Below are 20,612 nucleotides of genomic sequence, written 5' to 3' on the forward strand. Positions count from 1 at the left end.
ATCATTCGGGTGGGTGCCACACTGCTACACATTGGTTGTTGTGGATAAGAGTCCCCATTACATGTAAGGCGCTTTGAGTAGAGTGTCCAGAAAAGAACTATGTAAGTGAAAGGATATTATTATTATTATTATTATTATTATTATTATTATTATGTAATCATTAAGTCATTCTTTTAACATAAAAGGCCCTACTCATGACAGTGCCAGTCTTGAAACTGATGCTAAACTGCAGAGAAATCTTTCCCTGTACCAAATTATACATCACAAACACAACACAGAGAGGTTTCTCTTCCTCATAGGATTCCGGTAAAAGGAAATAAATTATTTCATAAGTATAAGAACACAGCCCCTCTTTCTAAATGTAAAGTCAGTCTAGTCAAATATCACTTAATTGGAATATTTTTGTCCTTTAAAGAGACAGACCAAAGAGTTGAGCCAGTAAAAGTGTCTTACAAGAGTCGTGATGCTGCTTTCATCGTTAGATAGTAAGGAGGGTCAGGGGGATCCGACAGAATTGTCCTTATGGACACCTTGTTGTGCCCCTCAACCAAACTGGTTACCCCAGTAAAGCTCACTGTTTGTATCACGCCTCTGGTCCGTCTTAATTAGTGTTTTTCCTAACTAATAAAATGTTTTTTTCTTGATGGGAAAGTTATGTTAAGATTCTTACAACCTTCCTTACTGACAAATCCAATATTGTTCATTCAGAATTGATGCAATGCTGCTTTACTTCATCACACATGGTCATTTTTGCTCATTCCTTTAAGCGTTTAATTTTGTATTTTGAAATGTAAAATATTAATTACTTCTAATTTATATTTTTTATCTAATATATCAAATTTAATCAAGGCTGATGATTAAAAGCTTTATGAGTACTATATTAAAACTAAATATCAACTCTGTGTTTATGCACATTAAACAAATATCAGTTGCCAATAAAACTTGGAAAAACATCACTCAATACTTTGGTGCTTTACTTTATTTTCTCTCTAATGCTTATTCACTCATTTCATTGCAATTTACAGATACAAAGATGCATTTAAGTTTTGGTTTTATCACAGGTGTGTGCTGTTGAAATACCCTTTGACTATTTGCAAAATATAGATGAAATAGTTGCAAAGGTCTGATACATTACAGATGTGTATATCTGAAAGGAATTATTTACTTAATATCAGTAAACATGATAATATAGAGTTTACACTATATCATATACGGTATTCTATATATGTATGTTCTTGCTACAAAATATCATTTTCACTTTTTCTGATGAAGACTTGCTTATTTTATCACTGAAGCAAATGTAAATATATTTGAATTGTGTAATTCTTCTTTTGTTTTCCTGATGGGTTTTGTTGTATTATGGTATAGCATGTGTTTCAGGAAAAAAGTACCCTTCATTTCCCAGCATGTATTGTCTATTCTGAGGACTTCTCAGTTATTTCAAAACGTTTTTTCTTATCTGATTACTGGAAGCTCTTTTAAAAGAGTGATGAGTCTTAATGGTAGCCAAGAGAAGGATTAATACAGTAAGAACATTAAAATGGATAAAACATATGAGAACTTAAATGGTATTATAGTCTTCATTTTATTTAAACAGTCTTTAATGACTTTGAGAAGCCAAAATTCAGATAATACATATTATTCAAGGCACTTAGTACCCATTAGAGACGATTTTAATGACAGTCTGTGCCTGATCTTCACAGTTCACTGTAAATTTGTAAATGTTCCAAAACTGGGCACAGAAAAGCACAGGAACACTATTAAGCTTCCATCAAAGTGCATGTCAAACCTCATCCTTCTTATTAAGTGAAAAGTAATGTTCTCACAACAAAGTAATGATCTGTGAATTCGTCGTAAGTGTGCATTGCCATCTTGTGTAGAACTGACAAAATGCAGAAATGTGGCATCTGGCATCACTGAGGAAAAATACCTCAATATTGAAGAAGGCTCCACGGCCGAAACATTGTGTTTTCTTTCTTCTCTTTTCAGCATGGAATAAACCTATTACTTGTTCCTTTGCAGCCTACGCATGCTGACGCAGCTACCCACCTGAACTACAGTACAATATACTACTCAATTCCTTTTTGTTTTTTTTATTTTTATAATTTTAAATCTGAATAATTCCTTATTATAAATTAGGTTTAAATTGATTATATTTATATGTAAAGCTCCTGAATCTAAGCACGTAGATTTATGTGAACCAGAAATATTTCTTGTCCTTTCATAGTGACCTTTTGTTTTACACAGAGTCTGTTCCACAGAAAGTCAGTTTGGGCTACGATGCATAGACCAATGGCTAAGTCATTTCCACTATCTCTTGAGACACATCTATCCACTAAAAAATTAAAACCACAATAAAGAAATGTATCATGTGATTCATACTTTGATTCTCTTTTCCCCTACTTCATACGCTGGTGTCAATAAATTGACTATCAGATAGGATCTGGAGGAGACTTTGTCTTCTTCCAAGTATGTCCTGACATTAGGAGAAGTAAAAATTCAATATCTACCTTTCACACAATCTTTGTTAAGCCATCTGAGGATTTCTGACCATACTGCTTAATTCCAACATTTATTGCCTATAAATTATAAGGCAATAATATATATTATAATATATAAGCTTGGCAGAACTATGGAAAAAAAACTTGTAATAAAAAGGTCTGGAAGATACGTTCGTGATTCAACTACATAAGCCTGTATCTGTTTTCTCATAAATTAGGGTCCTATGGGGGAAATTTGACTACAAATATTATTCTGTTCCATGGAGCACACATCCTACTTGGATTAATGAAAACAGCCTTGGCCTCAGTCATATTGTCTGTGACAGCCAGCTTGGACACGTATCCATGGAACAGATGGAATAGTATTTTGTTTTATTAAGCATAACTTAGGAGAAATGGCAGGAGGAGACAATTAAATAGCCCTACAGATGGAGGATCCTTGGGAAGGAAATCTAATATGCACTTTCCTATGGACTGGGAAAAGATACTGAGTCCTTGAAAACCTGACAAGAATTCCAGCACAAAATGTGTTCCATTTTTTCTGTTTCCAATTAGATTTCCTAAACTACAATTAGATTTCCTAAACTACATTAAAAACAATTTTCTTCTCCACACCTGCATTTTCCACGCTCAATTTGCAACCTGAAATGTTTAGACATACATTCTAAAAACTGGAAACAAATTTTGTTCTGGAGAAACAATATGAAAATCCCTTGTTAGTGTTTTAAAACTAGCAGGAGAGTTAAAAGACGGACATCAGATCCAGTCGTTTGTAAACAAATGATATTAAATACTTGCTTAACAAATCACATGCAGTTTTTCATATTAACTTTATGTATACATGCAAAGAAAAGCTAAGGTTTGATTGTAGGTATTAGTAAGGTGGGATTGTCATCTCTTCTTACCATACTGGATGCACATTTGTCTTTTGGAGAATCTGCAATATATTGTTAAATTTTGAAACACAGACACATAGCCAAGACAGTATTGGAGGGATCTGCAGATTAAAATGTATTAATTAATCTTTGTTAAATTTTTTCACCAGTGTTTATTTTTTTCAAAAATCGAAAAGCATCTTTTCTGTTTCGTGTAAAAGTTTCTTTGCATTTTATACAACATCCTCACCTAGTGGAGATAATAGGAAAAGACACACTTACAAGAACTCAATTAAACATACATAAGATAAGATCACTTTATTGGCCATATACAATTTCTTGTATTAGGAATTTGTCTTTTTCGCATTCCCCATCTCGTTCTCCGTGAGACACAGACAGGGACGAGACACATACATGAGTTCTGTATCAGGGTTAATATGCTTATTTGTTTTTGTGTTTTTACTTAATAATCTTGAAATACTCAGGTTTCAGTTAATTGCAGCATGCATTTCACATTGCATCAAATTCTGGTTAAGATATTTCAACACACAACCACTACAAATGCTTACTAACACCATCCGGTTTTTTACTGCCTTATCCAATCCAGGGTCAGGGGAGCCAGGACCTATCTCAGCATGCAACGGCACAAGGCAGGGGCTTACAGTACTTGTGTTGTTAGGTTCTCCTTAAATAAACGAAGGTTGTACAGGTGGACTATCTGTCTACACCATGCTACCTAGTACATTTTTCACTACAGCTGAGTGGCAGGAAACATCCATGGGATGAGGCAGGTGTTCCCATTTGCTTCTGCATCTTATCTGCAGAGCTCTCCTGTTTTCGACGATGACAGTTCCCTAAAAGGAACAAGAGGAATTGTCATGCTCAGCTACCCTCGAGTGTGCCAGCTTCCTGGGAGATGAATGGGAGTTCAGTGATTTACTCTAGGTGCAGTTTATAAAATAAAAACAGAAAAAAGGCAGAATGACAACCGGTTTCAATCATGGCAGCAGTACCTCATGTTCATTTTCCCCAAAATGTTTTAAAAAGCTTGATTGCACGCCATGGCCACACATTAGGATCACGTTCTTCTGACCTGCATGTCAGGAAATGTTAAAAAGGAGCAGCCAACTGCATACCCCAGTGAGGCTGGGCGGTTAGACTAGAACATCCATAGAAGACAAGACAAGAAGACAAACCACCTGCACAAAGGTTATTAAATTGCTGTCCCTTTTGAAGAAAATTATTTACTGATTTCTCCTTGTTACATTTTAAGCTTTTCTGGGGTTGAGTACATGAACCACCTTAACTAATGAACATCTTAATTGAAACCTGTGCCCTTTACTAGGCCAACAATATCAGTGCTCAGTAAAAGCTCATTTCATAGACAAGGTTTTCTAGGCTCTGTAAATATGCAGAATTCTTATCACCTCTAACATCACCAATAAAGGTTTTAAAAATAATCTGTCTACTGACAAATATTTCCTCCTCTTTAAAACACCCCACCTCCATTACCATATATAAAGAAAGGTAAATCAATCTCCACATCCAAACTACTGTGGATACTACTATACCATTTGATACTTGTTACACTTGACACTGAAATACACGCTGTGCTGGTGATCTTTTTTAACATCAATGTCACTCCCCCACAACTATCACATATTACACAGACCCTGTGATACAGCAAGTCACTGCTACTTTTTAGTGCCCGTTTATAGTGGTGAACAAGCAGCAGTTACTGTGAAATAGAATTGAACTCAATTTACAAATGTAATGCCACTGCTTGGAAGCAGCACCAGGGGGCATAGTATGCTTACTTCAAATGCCGACTACTCGGCATACCCAGAGCCGTTGAAAATGAACTCCAAAGGGGAAAAAATGAACCTTTATTATCATCACTAGGAGCAGTAGTTGTAATTATTACAATAATGAATATACTCTTGGTTTATTCACTGTATAATGTAGTTTGTGTGCAAATTAAAAAAGGGATGAACGATGAGTCTTTGTTTTGAAAAATGGAACATGATTACATACGATGTTATAACTTAACGTCTGTTGTTAATGTAATACATTATAAGCGGTAATACTTATGATTATCATATTGTGTAAGTATATAATAATATTTATGGAGGTTAACCTAAAGAGTACTCATAATCACTTCTCTGAGCAAAATGTTTTCCAGAATAATGAATAGTAGAATTAATACATGCGTTTTGTATTTTTAGCCACTAGGTGACTCTTGAATCCTGTATAATTCTTTTTCTGGATGTTTTCTATATTTCACATCTGAGATTTACCGCGATAACCGGGAGAATCACATTTATGTCAATACCGAAACAGCGTGAGAATTATGATTTGGAAAACTGCATTGAGGAGGTTGAGTAGTTAGATCGAGGTGATAGATGAGGTAGAAACTAACCAATACGGCGTATAATCGGCTGTTGTCATAATTATAGTATATAATGTAATCTGCCTACTGATTTAATCTAATAAAATATAATCATAATGATTTCTGCTATTTACATTAAATTAAAGAATAAAAGTTATTTCAAAGTATATTTATGTTTATATTAAACATATCAATTAGGATTGTCTTCTTTACTTACTAACACTTGGGATACTAATATTGATAATAATGGATTCTTGGGATCTCGGTAATCAAAATAAAAGATTAATGAATGTCGTCGTCTACTAGTCAATTCAAGTTTGTTTTCTCTGAAACGAAAAACAAGAAGCCCGAGAGACCCCTAGAAATCCGCGGTTTGCTCTCGCTAGAGAAACTCTAGAAAACAATTATTGGAAGAAAGAATTTAATTGCTATTTGGATCTTTAAGACTTTGGATTTCTTCTCAGTATGCAGAAAGGCAAACCCTGATTATTTTTTTAATTGTTTATCTTTGTGGCAACGCACTAATTCAAATTATAAACTCGCCCTCTAGCTAAAAAACAAACTTGTCTGAATTTCAGAATAGCTCTTGTACAAATAAAAAACAAACGAATGTTATATTATTGAATGAAGGGTACTTAATGTTTTGTTTTGTTTTAATATGCTATATTTGGAGAAAAATAAAAGTGAAGACTAGTAAATATATAACTAATTATTGTAATGTAAAATAATATAATGTATTTACACAGAAAAAAATAATAGATTTTGTAGCAGCCTCGACTAGAAAGACAACTGGAAATCAACTGGAAGACGACGTTCAACTGTTTTCAATCGAAACGCTGTATTTCAGGTTGTTCTCTACTGTATGAAAATGTACATGGTTGATGTAGCATGCATGTAAACGAACGTGGACCATACTCTGTAGCATAAAATTATTCTAATATAAGGTTGATGCACAGAAATGTTAAACACAGAAGTATTATTAATCAAATTAACATTCGAAAAATGTAGTTAGTTTACTGATACATTTTTCTGATATATTTTCTAATATAGCTTATGTATAAAGGCCCATCTACAGAGGTTATGTAACAGCAACTTTTAAAAAATGTGTCATTATACAAGTAAAATAATGAAAAAATCATACTCTTTAAAGCTTCGAAGAACTCTAATTTTAACCTGTTTTCTCTTTATATTTGCGATTTATCTTTCACAGCCTGTGCGGTAAACTGTGGTTAGCGAGACAAGAATTTAACATTTAGTCATGAAGTTGGAGAGCGTAAAATTAAAAACCATTGAAGTTACTTTATGGAAATTCTGTTTTCTTTACTGTTTGATGTCCCATGGTTCATTTCCTGAATCTTTTCAAACGCCAACATGAGCATATTCCATACTAAAATATTTTTTACATCTCCTTAAAATATTAACAGAGGTGAAACCAGAACTCGGGAGGGCCCTGCGCTTTTTGAGGTATGGGTCACCTTTCTGTTATAAGATGACAAGTTGTATATTGGTAATTACAGTAAAGAAAAATTAAAACCAAAAAAAGCTCTGTCACGTTCTTTGTGCGCAGAAATTATTGAAATTATTGCCTCAGAATAATTAGAAATACACATGAACGCAATGCAGATGAAAACGTTAACAAAGCTGCTACAACCGCCAATAGATTTCAAAGTAATTTCTTGTAAATGCATACAGTACCGAACACAGACTAAGCATAAAATGCATTACGAGGGTGAACTTTCAAAGTGGTAAATCTGAGAAAAACATTTTCTTGCATTTAAAATATTCATATAAAACGAATTTTAATTTATATAAGCATAAATATATATTATGACACGATTATGTTTCTAGATAAAGATACTGTACCGTGTATGAAGTGAAATGTGGTGAAACACAATCGTGAAATGCAACATAAAACGATACAAACATCTCCAGCTTTTAGCCTAAACAGAACATTTTGCATGTTTTGTATTAAAATTCAAAATATTTCACATTGGTGAGTTACGTTAGGAAATGAAATAAAGAATTTTTAGAAATTATGACCGGATATTCCTCGAAATATTGCCACATCTTTTCAAAATATGTCATTACTACCTTTTGGGGCATCAATTTTAAGAAGATACTTCACGTTTTTTTAAATAATGTATCAATCGTTTCAAACAATTTCTGCGTTTACACAAATTCGATACATATGATCAACGCGTTTAACTGTAGTGATTGTTGGAGTGCACCTTTACAATGAACATAAAATGTGTAAAAGTAAAATTACGTCGAGCCGTGCCTTTTTGTTTTAGAAAAAAAGGGAAAACGTTTAAAAATTCAGATATTAGGGCTACTCTTACTGCTAAGAGATATATGTGCATACATTTGCCATTAAACATCATCCGGCATATTTTTATTCAGATTAATATACTTACTTTGCCTGCGATCATTGGTTACAAAAGTAAATATATCTTTTTTTTTGTCAAATCTTAAAACAATGAATTCTATAGTATGCTGCATCATTAATAGCAGTACAATAAGACCTTCATAGAGTTCTGCTTTGTTCAAGTGACGTGTATGTAAAGTGTCTGAGTCGGTGCGCCAATCACAGTGCACCCTCAGTCAATTTTATCCAATGGGAGATATGAACATGCAGGTGGCAGTGTGGTTATCAGTGCATCCCGCTCTGTTCTGATCTCAGCTTGAGTCAATTTCACAGGAAAGTCGACCCTGATGCTAACTATCAAAAGCACTAAAAAACATCATCTGATCTTCTGACTTCCAAGTGGATATTCATTCTGGACAGATGCGACAAAGTGACTGTCTGAAATCAAAGACCGACTTCTTTGATAGCGGCTTCGACCTCAGAAGTTACTTCGCAACGAAACTTTTAACTCTTGTATCTGAACTCAGAAACTGAAACTGACAACATCTCCAAGACACTGAACTGCAGGGTCTGAAATCAACTTCAAAAGCCCCTCCGGTACAGGTCTTGTAATTGTTTTAAAGCCTGGGGGCTTTTGGTTGTTGATGATCACAAATGTTAGCGGTGGGGCAGATGGATACTAATCGCCAGAGTGCTTTCGTCCTGGGCAGTACACCGCTGGCAGCACTTCATAACATGGCTGAAATGAAGACATCTTTATTCCCTTATGCTTTGCAGAATCCCTCAGGTTTCAAGGCACCTTCGCTAACAAGTTTGAACACTCAAATCCCTTTGGGGACGCCACATGGAATTAGTGATATCTTGGGCAGACCGATAACTACAGCCGGAAATCTCCTTTCTGGACTCCCAAGGATAAATGGACTTGCCACTTCAGCAGGAATGTACTTTAACCCGGCTGCTGTTTCCCGATATCCAAAACCTCTGACGGAACTCCCGGGGAGAGCTCCAATATTTTGGCCTGGTGTAATGCAGGGATCGCCCTGGAGAGACCCGCGAGTCCCATGTCCGGGTAAGTTTCTTCTGTTTTGTATATATGCAATTTCTGGTGACTGTGACTTTCAAAGGGGGAAACAACTTTTAATTAAAGCAGAATGCACAGCATGCTAAGAATACAATCACTTAGCATCTTTTGAAATAAAATTGATAGCTAAAAGAGAAAGCATACATTTAAACATTGGAGGCATTTTAGATGGAACCAGTTTTTGGAAAAGGGAGACTATACTTTCTTGGAAGATTTTAAAAATTATAGAGAACGACAGAGATTTTAAAACAAAATAATTTCTTTTATATTAATGGATTTTTTCAAATGTGTTTTGAAAAAGCACCATCTTGTATTTGAAAGAAAAATGACATTAAAAAGTATAATTCTTCTGTTAGAGAGTTTAGTTAATGTTTTTTCTAAGTTGTCTTTTCTATGGTTACACTGCTGTTAAACCACGCTTGTTTTAAACGTTTTTTTTCTTTTGTTTTCCTTAACTTTAAGAGTTTTACTGTTAGGTTAAATCAAAGGTGTATGTGTGCCTTCATTTAACAAGTGTATGTTAACTCGCCTTTTATATTTATTTTAGCGCAAACTAACATGGTTCTTGATAAAGACGGAAAGAAGAAACATTCTAGACCTACATTTTCAGGACAACAAATTTTTGCGTTGGAGAAAACGTTTGAACAGACAAAATACTTGGCAGGACCCGAGAGAGCTCGCTTAGCTTATTCTCTGGGTATGACGGAGAGTCAAGTGAAGGTAAGCATTGATTCATTTTCACCGTAGTTTGACTTTATAAATGTATAACACATTGAAAAGGATTGAAAGCAAAATAGCCATTCCGTCCCCAGTGCGAAGATCGACCTTATAAATCAACTTATGATTTTCAAAATGTTCTGAATTACAAAAAAATATTATTGATGTTTTTATCAGAATATAAGCGGAAGACTGCACTAGTGGGAATTGGAAAGAAAAATAAAACTTTCCGTTCAGACATAGCTAAATTTACTGTGTGATATGTGAAGACATAACCGTCAATGCACATAAAAAAGCTAGACTGCTTTCACAATGAGTGAAAATCTTAAGTTTCTATTAAAAAACGTACAACAATCAGCAACCTAATAATAATAATAATAATACTTTACTTTATTCGTCTTTATTGTTAATAAACACGTATTTGCAACAGAAACAAATAATTGAAATGAAAGAGGTAGAAGTAACACGTACTGTATGCTCATTTTTATAGGTTTAACACAGTTTCTTGAATTTCAACAGGTATGGTTTCAAAACAGGAGAACCAAATGGAGGAAGAGACACGCGGCGGAAATGGCATCAGCCAAAAAGAAACACGATTCAGAAACAGAAAAGTTGAAGGAAAGTTCGGACAATGAGGATGATGACGAATATAATAAACCTCTGGACCCAAATTCTGATGACGAAAAAATAACGAGACTGCTGAAAAAACACAAAGCCACGAATTTAGCTCTTATAAGCCCCTGCAGTAACAGTTCGGACACGTTGTGATGACACATTATGTACAAAGACTTTCAAATATTCCAATACGCTTTTAAAGCTGATTTAACCAGGGTATACAATGTTTAAAAACGAGTCGAGAAATGCAACTTGGTGTTGTAAGTGATAAGTGTTGTACAGACGATAATGTATGTGAGATGTATATATTTTTTACTAAGTTATGTACTTAAACAACGGTATACAGAACATGGAATGCAACTTTTATTTTTGTTCAGGCGTTTTCCAAATCTTCACTTTTTTTGTTTTACAGAATCGTGGCACCTAACAATCAGTTTCATATATATATATATAATTCCTGTTCTGTATAGGTTTAAATCCATCAATCTGGTATATGTAAAAAGTGCAAATGTTGTTTATTATAATGTAAAAAAAAAACTTTAATGTTCTCCACAACAACAGATTTTTACCATTTGAAGGAATTTATGTTTTTACCTCATTAAACAAAATAGAAAAATTGGAAAATTCTTTTATGTTGAAAAAAAGATAATATTATTGATTCCACAAGAGTTGGAAAACACTTTGTATTATCAATAAATTATTTAACAACATTTTGCTTTAAAATATCTTATTTTGATGTTTTATCCGTGTAATTCTTAAGTAATCACCTCTATTTAATAGCAGCACCTCACTTTACATATATTTTTAGTATTCTTATTCAAAAGTCTTGTTATACATGGGGTAACCTCTTAGCGCTCGAAATGTATCCGAGGTATTTGGAATCCTTAACATATTGTTACTGTGAGAATGGAATAAGATGAGTTATTTGAATTTAATGTTAGCAATTAACTCTTTCAATTCCTTATAATATATATTAAACCGACAAGGATTTTTGCAATATGCACAATGGTTTTACACAAAACTGTAAAAAGGTGGTCATTTTCAATTGTATTTTCAAGTGGTAATTATGAATGGAATCTTTGGGCTTTTCCTGACGTTTCAAAATCAAATTACAGATGCAATAAACAAGATCAGTTTAATTAGAAGAACTTCAATGGTTTTGTTACGGTAATTCGTCTTCCAATTTTTTTACAGATATATATTGAAATGTCTTTCAATAGGTTGAGATTCCCTTTAATTTATTTTCTTCCTTCACGCGGAAACACCCACAAATTCAATCCTAACGGTTGAAACCACCCGCACAACCTATTAATAATTATAATTCCTATATTTTAAAACCAGAAATTGCAGAGGACGTTAGAACTCCAATCAAATGTAGCTCGAAAAAAGGACGTCCAAAAATAGAGAAATGATTAAATTACTGTTCCATTAGGTTGTGGCGTTAAGATTAAATCACACGTATAAATCCATGTATATCGATTTTAAGTAATATGCATGTCTCAGAAAGATATCCGCCTCCCTTTATAAATTATTTAATAATAATATTCTGGTGTAACGTGTTTACTCTTTTTCTGATGCAATGCTCCTCGCAAGGATTGTATGCTCTGAAATCGAATTTAAAAAAAATATATTTCTTCATTTTCTTCGTTTAGACATTCAATGCTTAAAAGCAACAGTTAAATACCCCGAAAGACATTTGCACGCCATTTCCCAAATTCAGCAAATTCACCCTTGAACACCCAACCAGAAAAGGTGCCTTTGAACTATTTTTCTTTCTTTAAAAAAAAGACATCATTCGAAAAGTGAAAAAAATAGTCTATATAAAACACTACGCAATTAAAAATCGTGGTGATCGATAATATCATTTAATAATTTCCACGTTTTAATGTTTCACCTTTTGTAACTAACTAGGATTGAGGAAATAGTACAGTTGAATGTGTTGTCTACAGTTACTATTCTCATTCTCCTTATAATCTAGACAAAATGCCTCATGTAAAAAATATTTTTTAACAACGTTTTAAGAACTCTGGTGAAATTTCTAGATTAACAAGCATCCTGCAATTCTGTCTCGTTAACATTATGATGTTTTTTTTAATTCAAACGGTCTAGAAAACAAGTGAACGAAACCGCGACGTTTCTAAGGTTGCTCCAACTTCTTTTTTTCAGTTCTGACCACGTATTCAGTTCTGTATTTAAAAATTATGTTTACTGAACAATACTGATGAGAGTAATCAGATTTGTAATTTAAAAGAGATATATAACGTGTGAGCGCAATATACGTGTGCCGCGGTATAGCGCTTTTTTTCCACTTGAAGTGTTTTCCAAGTAGGTTGTGTGTTTTACAGTTTAAAACCCAGTGCAGCCAGAATGGTGAACTTTCGACTGTTATTACTTTAAAGCAGTCATCATCAACTCTGTAGACTGACTGAGACCTTTTTAAATTACTGGTGCAGACATACAGTATATAAAAAATACAGATAGACGAACTAAAAAAAAAACGACGAACACCATTTTATGTCTACTGGTTTTATTGCTTCAGACTCAAAGAACCTACTCTAGAGGCCATATAGTCCATGGGGTAGAATCTCTATTTGCTTGAAGAGAAAAAGTGAATATATTGAAACATTGGTACATTGTTACACGGGACCTGCAGAAACTTTACAAGCAGTTTTGTCTAAAAACCCAAATCACACTTTTAAGGCAACATAAATTTTGGCAGCTGACACAAAATCATTTCCCACTCGTAGTGATTTATATTTAAAAAATTAAGCATCAATCTAATGCCATCACAAAATCTGTGAACTCTGTAGTGTACTAAATTAAATCAATGAAAGAAACATTTGTGTTTCATCAACAGACTCTCTAATCACTTTTTAATGTTGTAAAATGCAATGATAGAAAATTATTTGCAACACAGCACTAAAGGTTGTAAACAGCTACATACAAAAATCAAAATGCATTTTCTTCCTTATTTTTCTCTGGCATTTGAACATATACAACTTATAATTAAGCCAAATTTTACTTACAGTTGGACTAAACTAAGTTATGATGTCTCCCACAATATTATTTTTCTTCAGTATACAATACTTGGCACCATTATGCAGTAACAAAAATAGACAAAAACAGTTTACAAAATTTTTAAAAGATACCCAAGCCTATCTAAAAACTTCACATTCAGAAACATAATATTATTACATAGAAATAAGTTAGAATAAGAATAACAAAGTGTGAACGCTATATATGATAAACAATATCTTATATACTTGTATTATCCATGGAAATGGTAAATATCCTTTGATATAGAAATCAGGTTGAATATTTTAAAATCACTAGGTTTAAAGATACTATCAGCTGATGACACACCCAAGCAGTCATATTGGAAGGTATACTTATTTTAGCATACAATTTTGGTAAGATTTATAAATTAGTTTTAAAAAGTATATAAAATGAGAAGCAGCTGATCTGTGATTCAAAACCATAAACATGGCAGTGTGTAGTATGCACATTAATCAGTAAAGAAAAAAAAACTATGAAATGAAAATACCTATCTATTCTAACACAGGGACCACAAACCTTGGTCAGTAAAGAAAACTCCACTAAAACCATCAAAACCTCTACTTCAATACAATCCAATGTACAAACAACCTTACTAATATAGATATACAATTTTTGCATTGCACTTTAATACATCATACATGTGGAAATAGCTTCTTCTATATGTAGAGGCATATCTAAAAAGTTGTAAATATGGTATCTAAAATACGTAGTATTTCTGATATCTATTAGAGTTTTGGCAACAAAGCTGTGACACATTAAAAATATTCCACATTTCAGTTCTGTCAGAGGAACATACAAGACAGTGAGGTATGTGAGGCTTTTCTTGAGCAGAGTCCAGATGTTGAAGCATTGTGTACGATCAACAATCTAAATGTGGCACTGAAAACTCCATTCATTAGTACAGCTGTACAGTTTGTACGTATTTGTGTGTTTTCTTCTACTGGTGTTTCCTTTTTTCTAACGTCTAACTTCCTAACTTCTCAGAGGGTTGCTTCTCGTAAAATCTTCTCTCCCCATTGGCACCGCTTCCCTGTTCATTAAAAAAAAATGCACACATTGAACAGAACAAAAGGGACTCTGTAACTTCTCAAGTGAGTCATCTATAAGTATATATATTAAAAAATAATAATAAAAAATATTTACCACAACATCACTGCACGACACAACACTTGTGCTTATTTGCATTAGGTTTACCTGCCCCTGCAGCTATTCGAAAGGACAAGAAGACAGGCTGTGCAGTAGAGGAAAAAAATAAAACAGTGTTAATATCTGTACATACAAAACAAGGACTATAAATGTACATTGTAGATTTGAATAATTATTATGCACCATTTCTGTGCAAAGAACTTCACAAAGAACCTTCACAACTTTTGAGAGGCTAACATTTTAAAATAAAGCTAAGTGTAGTGATTAACAATAAATCCAGGACATTATTACCCAGTAGGTGTGATAATAACTCATTGATCAAACATGTTTATGTTAAAACTGTTCATGATATAAACCAAAAGGTGAAACAAAATTTAAGAAAAGAAAAAAATGGAGAAAAATGTGAAAAGAAAACAAGTTTCAACAACTGAACGTCTCTGAATTGAACACATGTTATCTTCCAGATGGGTTAAGTGTTTCTCGGCTTTGTAATGTTTGTAGTTGTGCTGTGCATGCTTTACTCTAAGACAGACGCTAAAACTCCTAAACTGGAGTGCGATAAAAAATACTTGGCATGAACACATTAACAAATGGTAGTTGTTTTTTGGTATTGTGATCCTATCCAAGGGGGTGAAAATAAAGAAGTACTCTTAAATAAAGATCAGATATTCAGCACCATTAGATTTCTAAGTTCCAGAATACCTTGGTATTTAAATCTCGAAAAAGACTTGTTGAAGTAAAAACAAAATTTGGCCGATGCAAGCACAGCACAATTTATTTTTATTCATGTTATTCTTGCACAATGTTCATGTGTTTTCCTGCTTGGTTTACCGTATTAAATGATGAAAAGTAAATGTTTTGGACTTTTTTGGCTATTGTAGAAAATTGCTAAAGTACATTTTCAAACCACTTTTATTACATCTTCTTGTGTCTAATTGGAAGTGTTCTGCAGTGTGACTTAATTTTATCCAGTATTGAATAAACACAACGTGTTTACTCATAAATAGAACCATATAAGTGACAGGTACAGTAGCATCACTTTTAAGAAAAGTTTAATTGTTTAAAAACAAAGACAATTGGTTTTAAAATAAAAAAGAAATTTGTGTGGGTTTAATTACAAGACTGCATTTCAGAACAATGTACGTGACAAAAGGTGTTGATTTTACCTTGTGGTCTCCCATACATACGTTGGGGCCAATATTATCATAAATCACAGCTTTCTCATCATTTTCTGGCTGCAAACAAAACAAAAAAGAAACAATAAATCTCTATCTTAAAAGGTTGGTTAATTCAGTGATACCATGATAACAAAAATAACAGAAAGATAGTAGTAAAAAATAATAAAAAGATAATAAACAGAAATAAGGACCTGGTTTTAAAACAAGCAGTTGGGATGGACTGGAAACTTTGCTTAGATGGTGGAGAAACCTTGGAAAAAGTTTCAGTTTTTCCTGTATTATTTACAGCTTTAAGAAATCAGGCCAAACAAAGGTATGATTCCATAGTCATAAACATCATAAAAAGCCAACTAATTAATTCTGTTTGCCTAGAAAATATTTTGGTTACATGCAACATATTTTTGACAGTATATAAAAATTTTTACACATTAACCTTAAAGAAACACAATTAAACTAAAAACCTAAAAACTGCCAGTGAACAAAATATACATTTTTGAACATTAAAAAATATGCTATATTTGGGATTATTACATTTTACACACAATGACATGCAAAATGATGTGAAGAGTCTTATGGCCTAGAAAATAAATCACATGTTCTGGTTGAACTAAAGAGTTTTTAAATATCCTTTAGATAAAAGTCTCCAAGCTGCATCCAATCATGTATGACTAGGTGAGGTGTGCTGCCATTTAAAGAAGGAAGAAAATGAACTATAAACTTAAATTTAAATTAACTTCAAACCAATAAGGAAGGCGAAGGTCACAACTACAGCAGTGTGCCAATGCCTGCATTGAAATATAAATATTACCTTTTGTACTGTATGCATCAGCACTTTCCAATATATTTTGAGATCATCATGCCACTGCTTTCGGAAACTGGGATACATTCATCAAACAGGACTTGATAATTTACAAAGGCAGCATAAAATTGTGGATTTTCGGGCTGCATAATCTTTAGACAGATAAACAAATTACAGCAGCGCGCAAGCAGAAACAAGCCTACACTTCGCTGAGCATTCATTACCGCATGCTCTCAGCTGGCGATGCGATGCCCTAGCAGTGGGCAACCTTTGGTGTGTTAGGGCTCAGAAAGCAGAAAATAACATGATGGCGAGTTAACGGACCATGCCATGATAGATGATGCTGTATGAAGGCTGTTTACAGCCCCATGTCTCTACAATCTGTAACGCCTAGTGTGTGGCACTCAATGCGGCGTGAGCTAATTTGTGGAGATTCACACATTAGGGCTTTATACTTCTGCAGGGCTCAATATTACAAGCAATTAACCACTGCTTTAAAGCCTGACTATAGATTTAAGTGATATGCGGAGTTAAGTGATATGTGTGTAATGCCATTTTTAATTCTGGATTGCTATTTTCTATCTAAACCTTGCTGGCTGTAAAGGCTTCTTTTCTGAGTTAAAATACTGCTGTTTATATTTTCTGAGCAATCATACAAAGAAGAAGAATGACAGATGCATTTGCATTCATTGTCTGGATCTAAAGATGCAATTTTACCTTAACTAAAACTACAACCAGAATACTGATTACAAATTAATATAATGCAATCTCATACTAAGCTATTAACTTTAACAGCTTTTTAAAATTGCTGTTGCACAACTTAGAAAATATAAAGTTAACTTTTCCAATAATACAATCAGCCCTTTTTTAACTGATGTAACCTGTTTCTCTGCAGTTTTCCATGATTGTTTTACTTGCCAATACAAAACAAATATATACCTTCACAAATTGTGAGTTTATTAGGACGTTGTTCCAAGGTACAAAAAACGACCTGAAATTACTTAACATGGATGTAAATACAATAACTGTCAGTCATGTAAAGCAAGCCTTAAAGTAATTTAATTCTTGGAAAATTATTCTTTATTAACCTACTAGAAAAATAAGTGTAAAACTACTATCAAGTTCCTAATTATCTAACAGTCATTGTATTACAGCAAAAAATAAAGGAATCATTCAAATTATATATCTTTTTCTGACCTTAACATCTCTCTCACATTAAGTATTCCATAATGTTTTTTGATGAAACTCGGATGGATCCTTTGGATTTACGGAGAATAAATTAGCTAAAGAAGCACTTTATATTTTAGGAGTCAAGCATTTTATTCTGAATCATCCCCACAAGGTCCTGAGAAAGCCTTATTTAAAATATTCAGAATATAGACGTGTACATAGAAGATAGTTTAGTTTACACCAAAAACAACAAAGATGAGGTGTATACCTCTTAGCTATATTAATGAGTCTGTTGCTGAATCCAAAGTCCTCATGTGTAAGGCTGGCAGTCAGGAAAGAGCTACATATATATGTGTGGAATTCTGACTTTACTTCAAACATTCGGGAAATTTATTTCCATCTAGGAAACTGGAAGTATTACACTAATTACTTTCATCACGGAGCAATCCATGTTCTCTGTTTTGTAAATACAGCTGAATGTATCCTAGATACTTTTCCTCATATCACTTTAATTCACTGTTATTTTTGAATTAGTTCAAATTTCTATGGATTATTTTCCAATTTCCAGATTATCCTCTGAAATTCAATAATCCGGTACTCCAGGGCAATGAAAGTTACAAACAAAGGCTATTAATCATGTTATAATCAATCAAATCAAAGGCTATAATGGTTTAAGGAAGTGAAAATATTTTCTTTTGACTTTTGTTAAGAAGATTTAGCATTTTATTCCAAGTGACTGTTTATATAACAAACAAGAAATATTACCAGAAATGTAGACAAACCTGTATTTTTTAGGACCATATTAAAGATAAAAACAGTAAACTGAGTTTTCATGTACAGTACCTAAAGGAACTGAAGGGTCTCCAAAAAACACTATATATCATCCCAGGCAATAATCTAACATTTGAATTAGTAGATTCTAGAGGAACCCACCTAAATTGAACTTAATGTTAATTTACACTAAAAACAATTTACTACTACTATGACTACTAGTAAATCTTAATGAATTTATATTTAGCCCATTCAAATTAGGCCTGCAAAGAGAATTTATTTAAAAAAAACAGATTGATCATAGCAATTAATGCTACATTTTATTTTAAAAACAGGCTGTTCGCACATTACTGTTTAAGAATAATACAAATGGCCGACTTCGCACGCACAAAAGATCTATATGATGATAAAGCAATTTAGAAGTGGGAATTCTAGGATTTTCTGTTCAAAATCAGTACAGTAGCTCTGCACATAATATTTAAAGCACTCCTCCATACTTACTTTCGAAATCAGTTCCTTTGCAGAAGAGGAAAGTAAGATCCGATCGCACCATGCGGGGCATCTGGTATTCATGTACTGCTTTCCTTGACTGCTATCTTCGCTATATGGGTAACTGATAAAAAGAGATTGTATTATGATTAATAAAAAGATGAAAACTGGCTCTCAGCTTTTAAAATCATGAATGTTTCTACTAACTTAAAAATTTTTTCTTCATTTAGTGAGGGAATGTTTTAGACTTTCTTCCACTGTTGACCTATCTGGAAAATCTTCCTTATTCAGCAAGTAAGCGTTGCCAACATTTTCCCTTTAGAAAATAAATATTCGGTTTAGAGCTATAAGCATAAAAATGACAGATATCCATATTTCAGAAAAGAAGGTACTAAGAAGGACACCACATCTAATTGAAATATTACATTTTTACATGCTCATTTCAAAGAGCTAATTGAGAGAAAGGTCATCTGGTTTGGAGACGAACGAGGTGCAAGCTGATAAAAAGCTGTGCAAGGGAAACAATAATTAGGTTTCAGCTGGAGGCAACAGAAATTAGACATTTTTACAGAGAGAAATTCAAATTATACAAGGCATCTACAGAAAAAAATGTGTGAATACATCTGCGTCTTTGATTCTGATGCATTTTGATATATTTTATTTTTCTGGCACTGCAAAAACTTTTGAAAAAGTCTCGACTGAATTTTCTCAGCTGTATACATTTTCACATTACCTCTGAAAGAAGTTACACCAAAGAAAAAACACCTACAGGTCACACAGGAAAAACAGAAACTTATTTACCACACATCACGACGTTATACAAGAAAGCCATGCAAGGCAGTTCTGTCGAATGAGTTTACAAGATACACTGCCATCAAAAAGAGATTAAGTATGGCGAACATCCAAGAAAAATTGCATTGGAAACTAGTGGAACAATTCAATGATTTAAGTACTCTTTACACCTCATCAAACTGGAGAAGATTTACATTATGAGTATTCAATTTGTTACTTCAGTGCCATTGTAAAGTGTATTGTATATCAGCATATTTCTGACATTTTTATCTTATAAAAATTGCCTTCCACTGCAAAGTGAATGCCAAATTCTCAACATATTAAATATTTTTTGATAATAATGGCCTACTCTCTTTTCCATACCCACTAGAACTTGCTATAGCTAAGTAGATTTGTCTGCAGATACTTGTAGGATCCCTTGATTTTTAGTTGTAGCAAAATGACAGAATACATGCAAGATATTTTGAAACACCTCCTCACACATATTTGAAGAACAAACATGTTTAATTTATACTAGGTCTTTTGTGTTGTTCCTTTGATTGCCCGGGATTAAGTCAGATGGCCAAGTTTGTCAGAAGAGGCTAACCTTGTTTGGCTTTACCTGTCTAAACATTCATCCCCTTCAGTGACAGGTTGCTAAAACACAAACACGTTCACATTAGCTTTC

At 33.3% G+C, this 20,612-nt stretch overlaps 2 protein-coding genes across 2 annotated transcripts in view; one reads left to right on the top strand and one right to left on the bottom strand.

The window, feature by feature from the left end:
• The first annotated feature begins 8,445 nt into the window (after positions 1 to 8,445).
• nkx6-2 (NK6 homeobox 2) lies at positions 8,446 to 11,252 on the top strand. Its single transcript, XM_088916763.1, has 3 exons — positions 8,446 to 9,199; positions 9,759 to 9,931; positions 10,448 to 11,252. Exons 1-3 carry the CDS (start codon positions 8,785 to 8,787, stop codon positions 10,694 to 10,696), a joined length of 837 nt encoding a protein of 278 aa, XP_088772889.1. The 5' UTR covers positions 8,446 to 8,784; the 3' UTR covers positions 10,697 to 11,252.
• A 1,801-nt stretch (positions 11,253 to 13,053) lies between these two features.
• inpp5a (inositol polyphosphate-5-phosphatase A) overlaps positions 13,054 to 20,612 on the bottom strand; it is a 145,455-nt gene continuing 137,896 nt past the window's right edge. The window contains exons 13-16 of the mRNA XM_088916039.1: positions 19,166 to 19,277; positions 15,913 to 15,981; positions 14,744 to 14,831; positions 13,054 to 14,630 (exon numbers count right to left, since the gene is read on the bottom strand). Coding sequence (XP_088772165.1) covers positions 14,751 to 14,831; positions 15,913 to 15,981; positions 19,166 to 19,277 — 262 coding nt within the window. The 3' untranslated portion in view covers positions 13,054 to 14,630; positions 14,744 to 14,750. The remainder of the gene's footprint in view (positions 14,631 to 14,743; positions 14,832 to 15,912; positions 15,982 to 19,165; positions 19,278 to 20,612) is intronic.

Source organism: Atractosteus spatula, chromosome 5 (genome assembly GCF_055471065.1).
Source record: "Atractosteus spatula isolate fAtrSpa1 chromosome 5, fAtrSpa1.hap1, whole genome shotgun sequence".
Lineage (NCBI taxonomy): Eukaryota > Metazoa > Chordata > Actinopteri > Semionotiformes > Lepisosteidae > Atractosteus > Atractosteus spatula.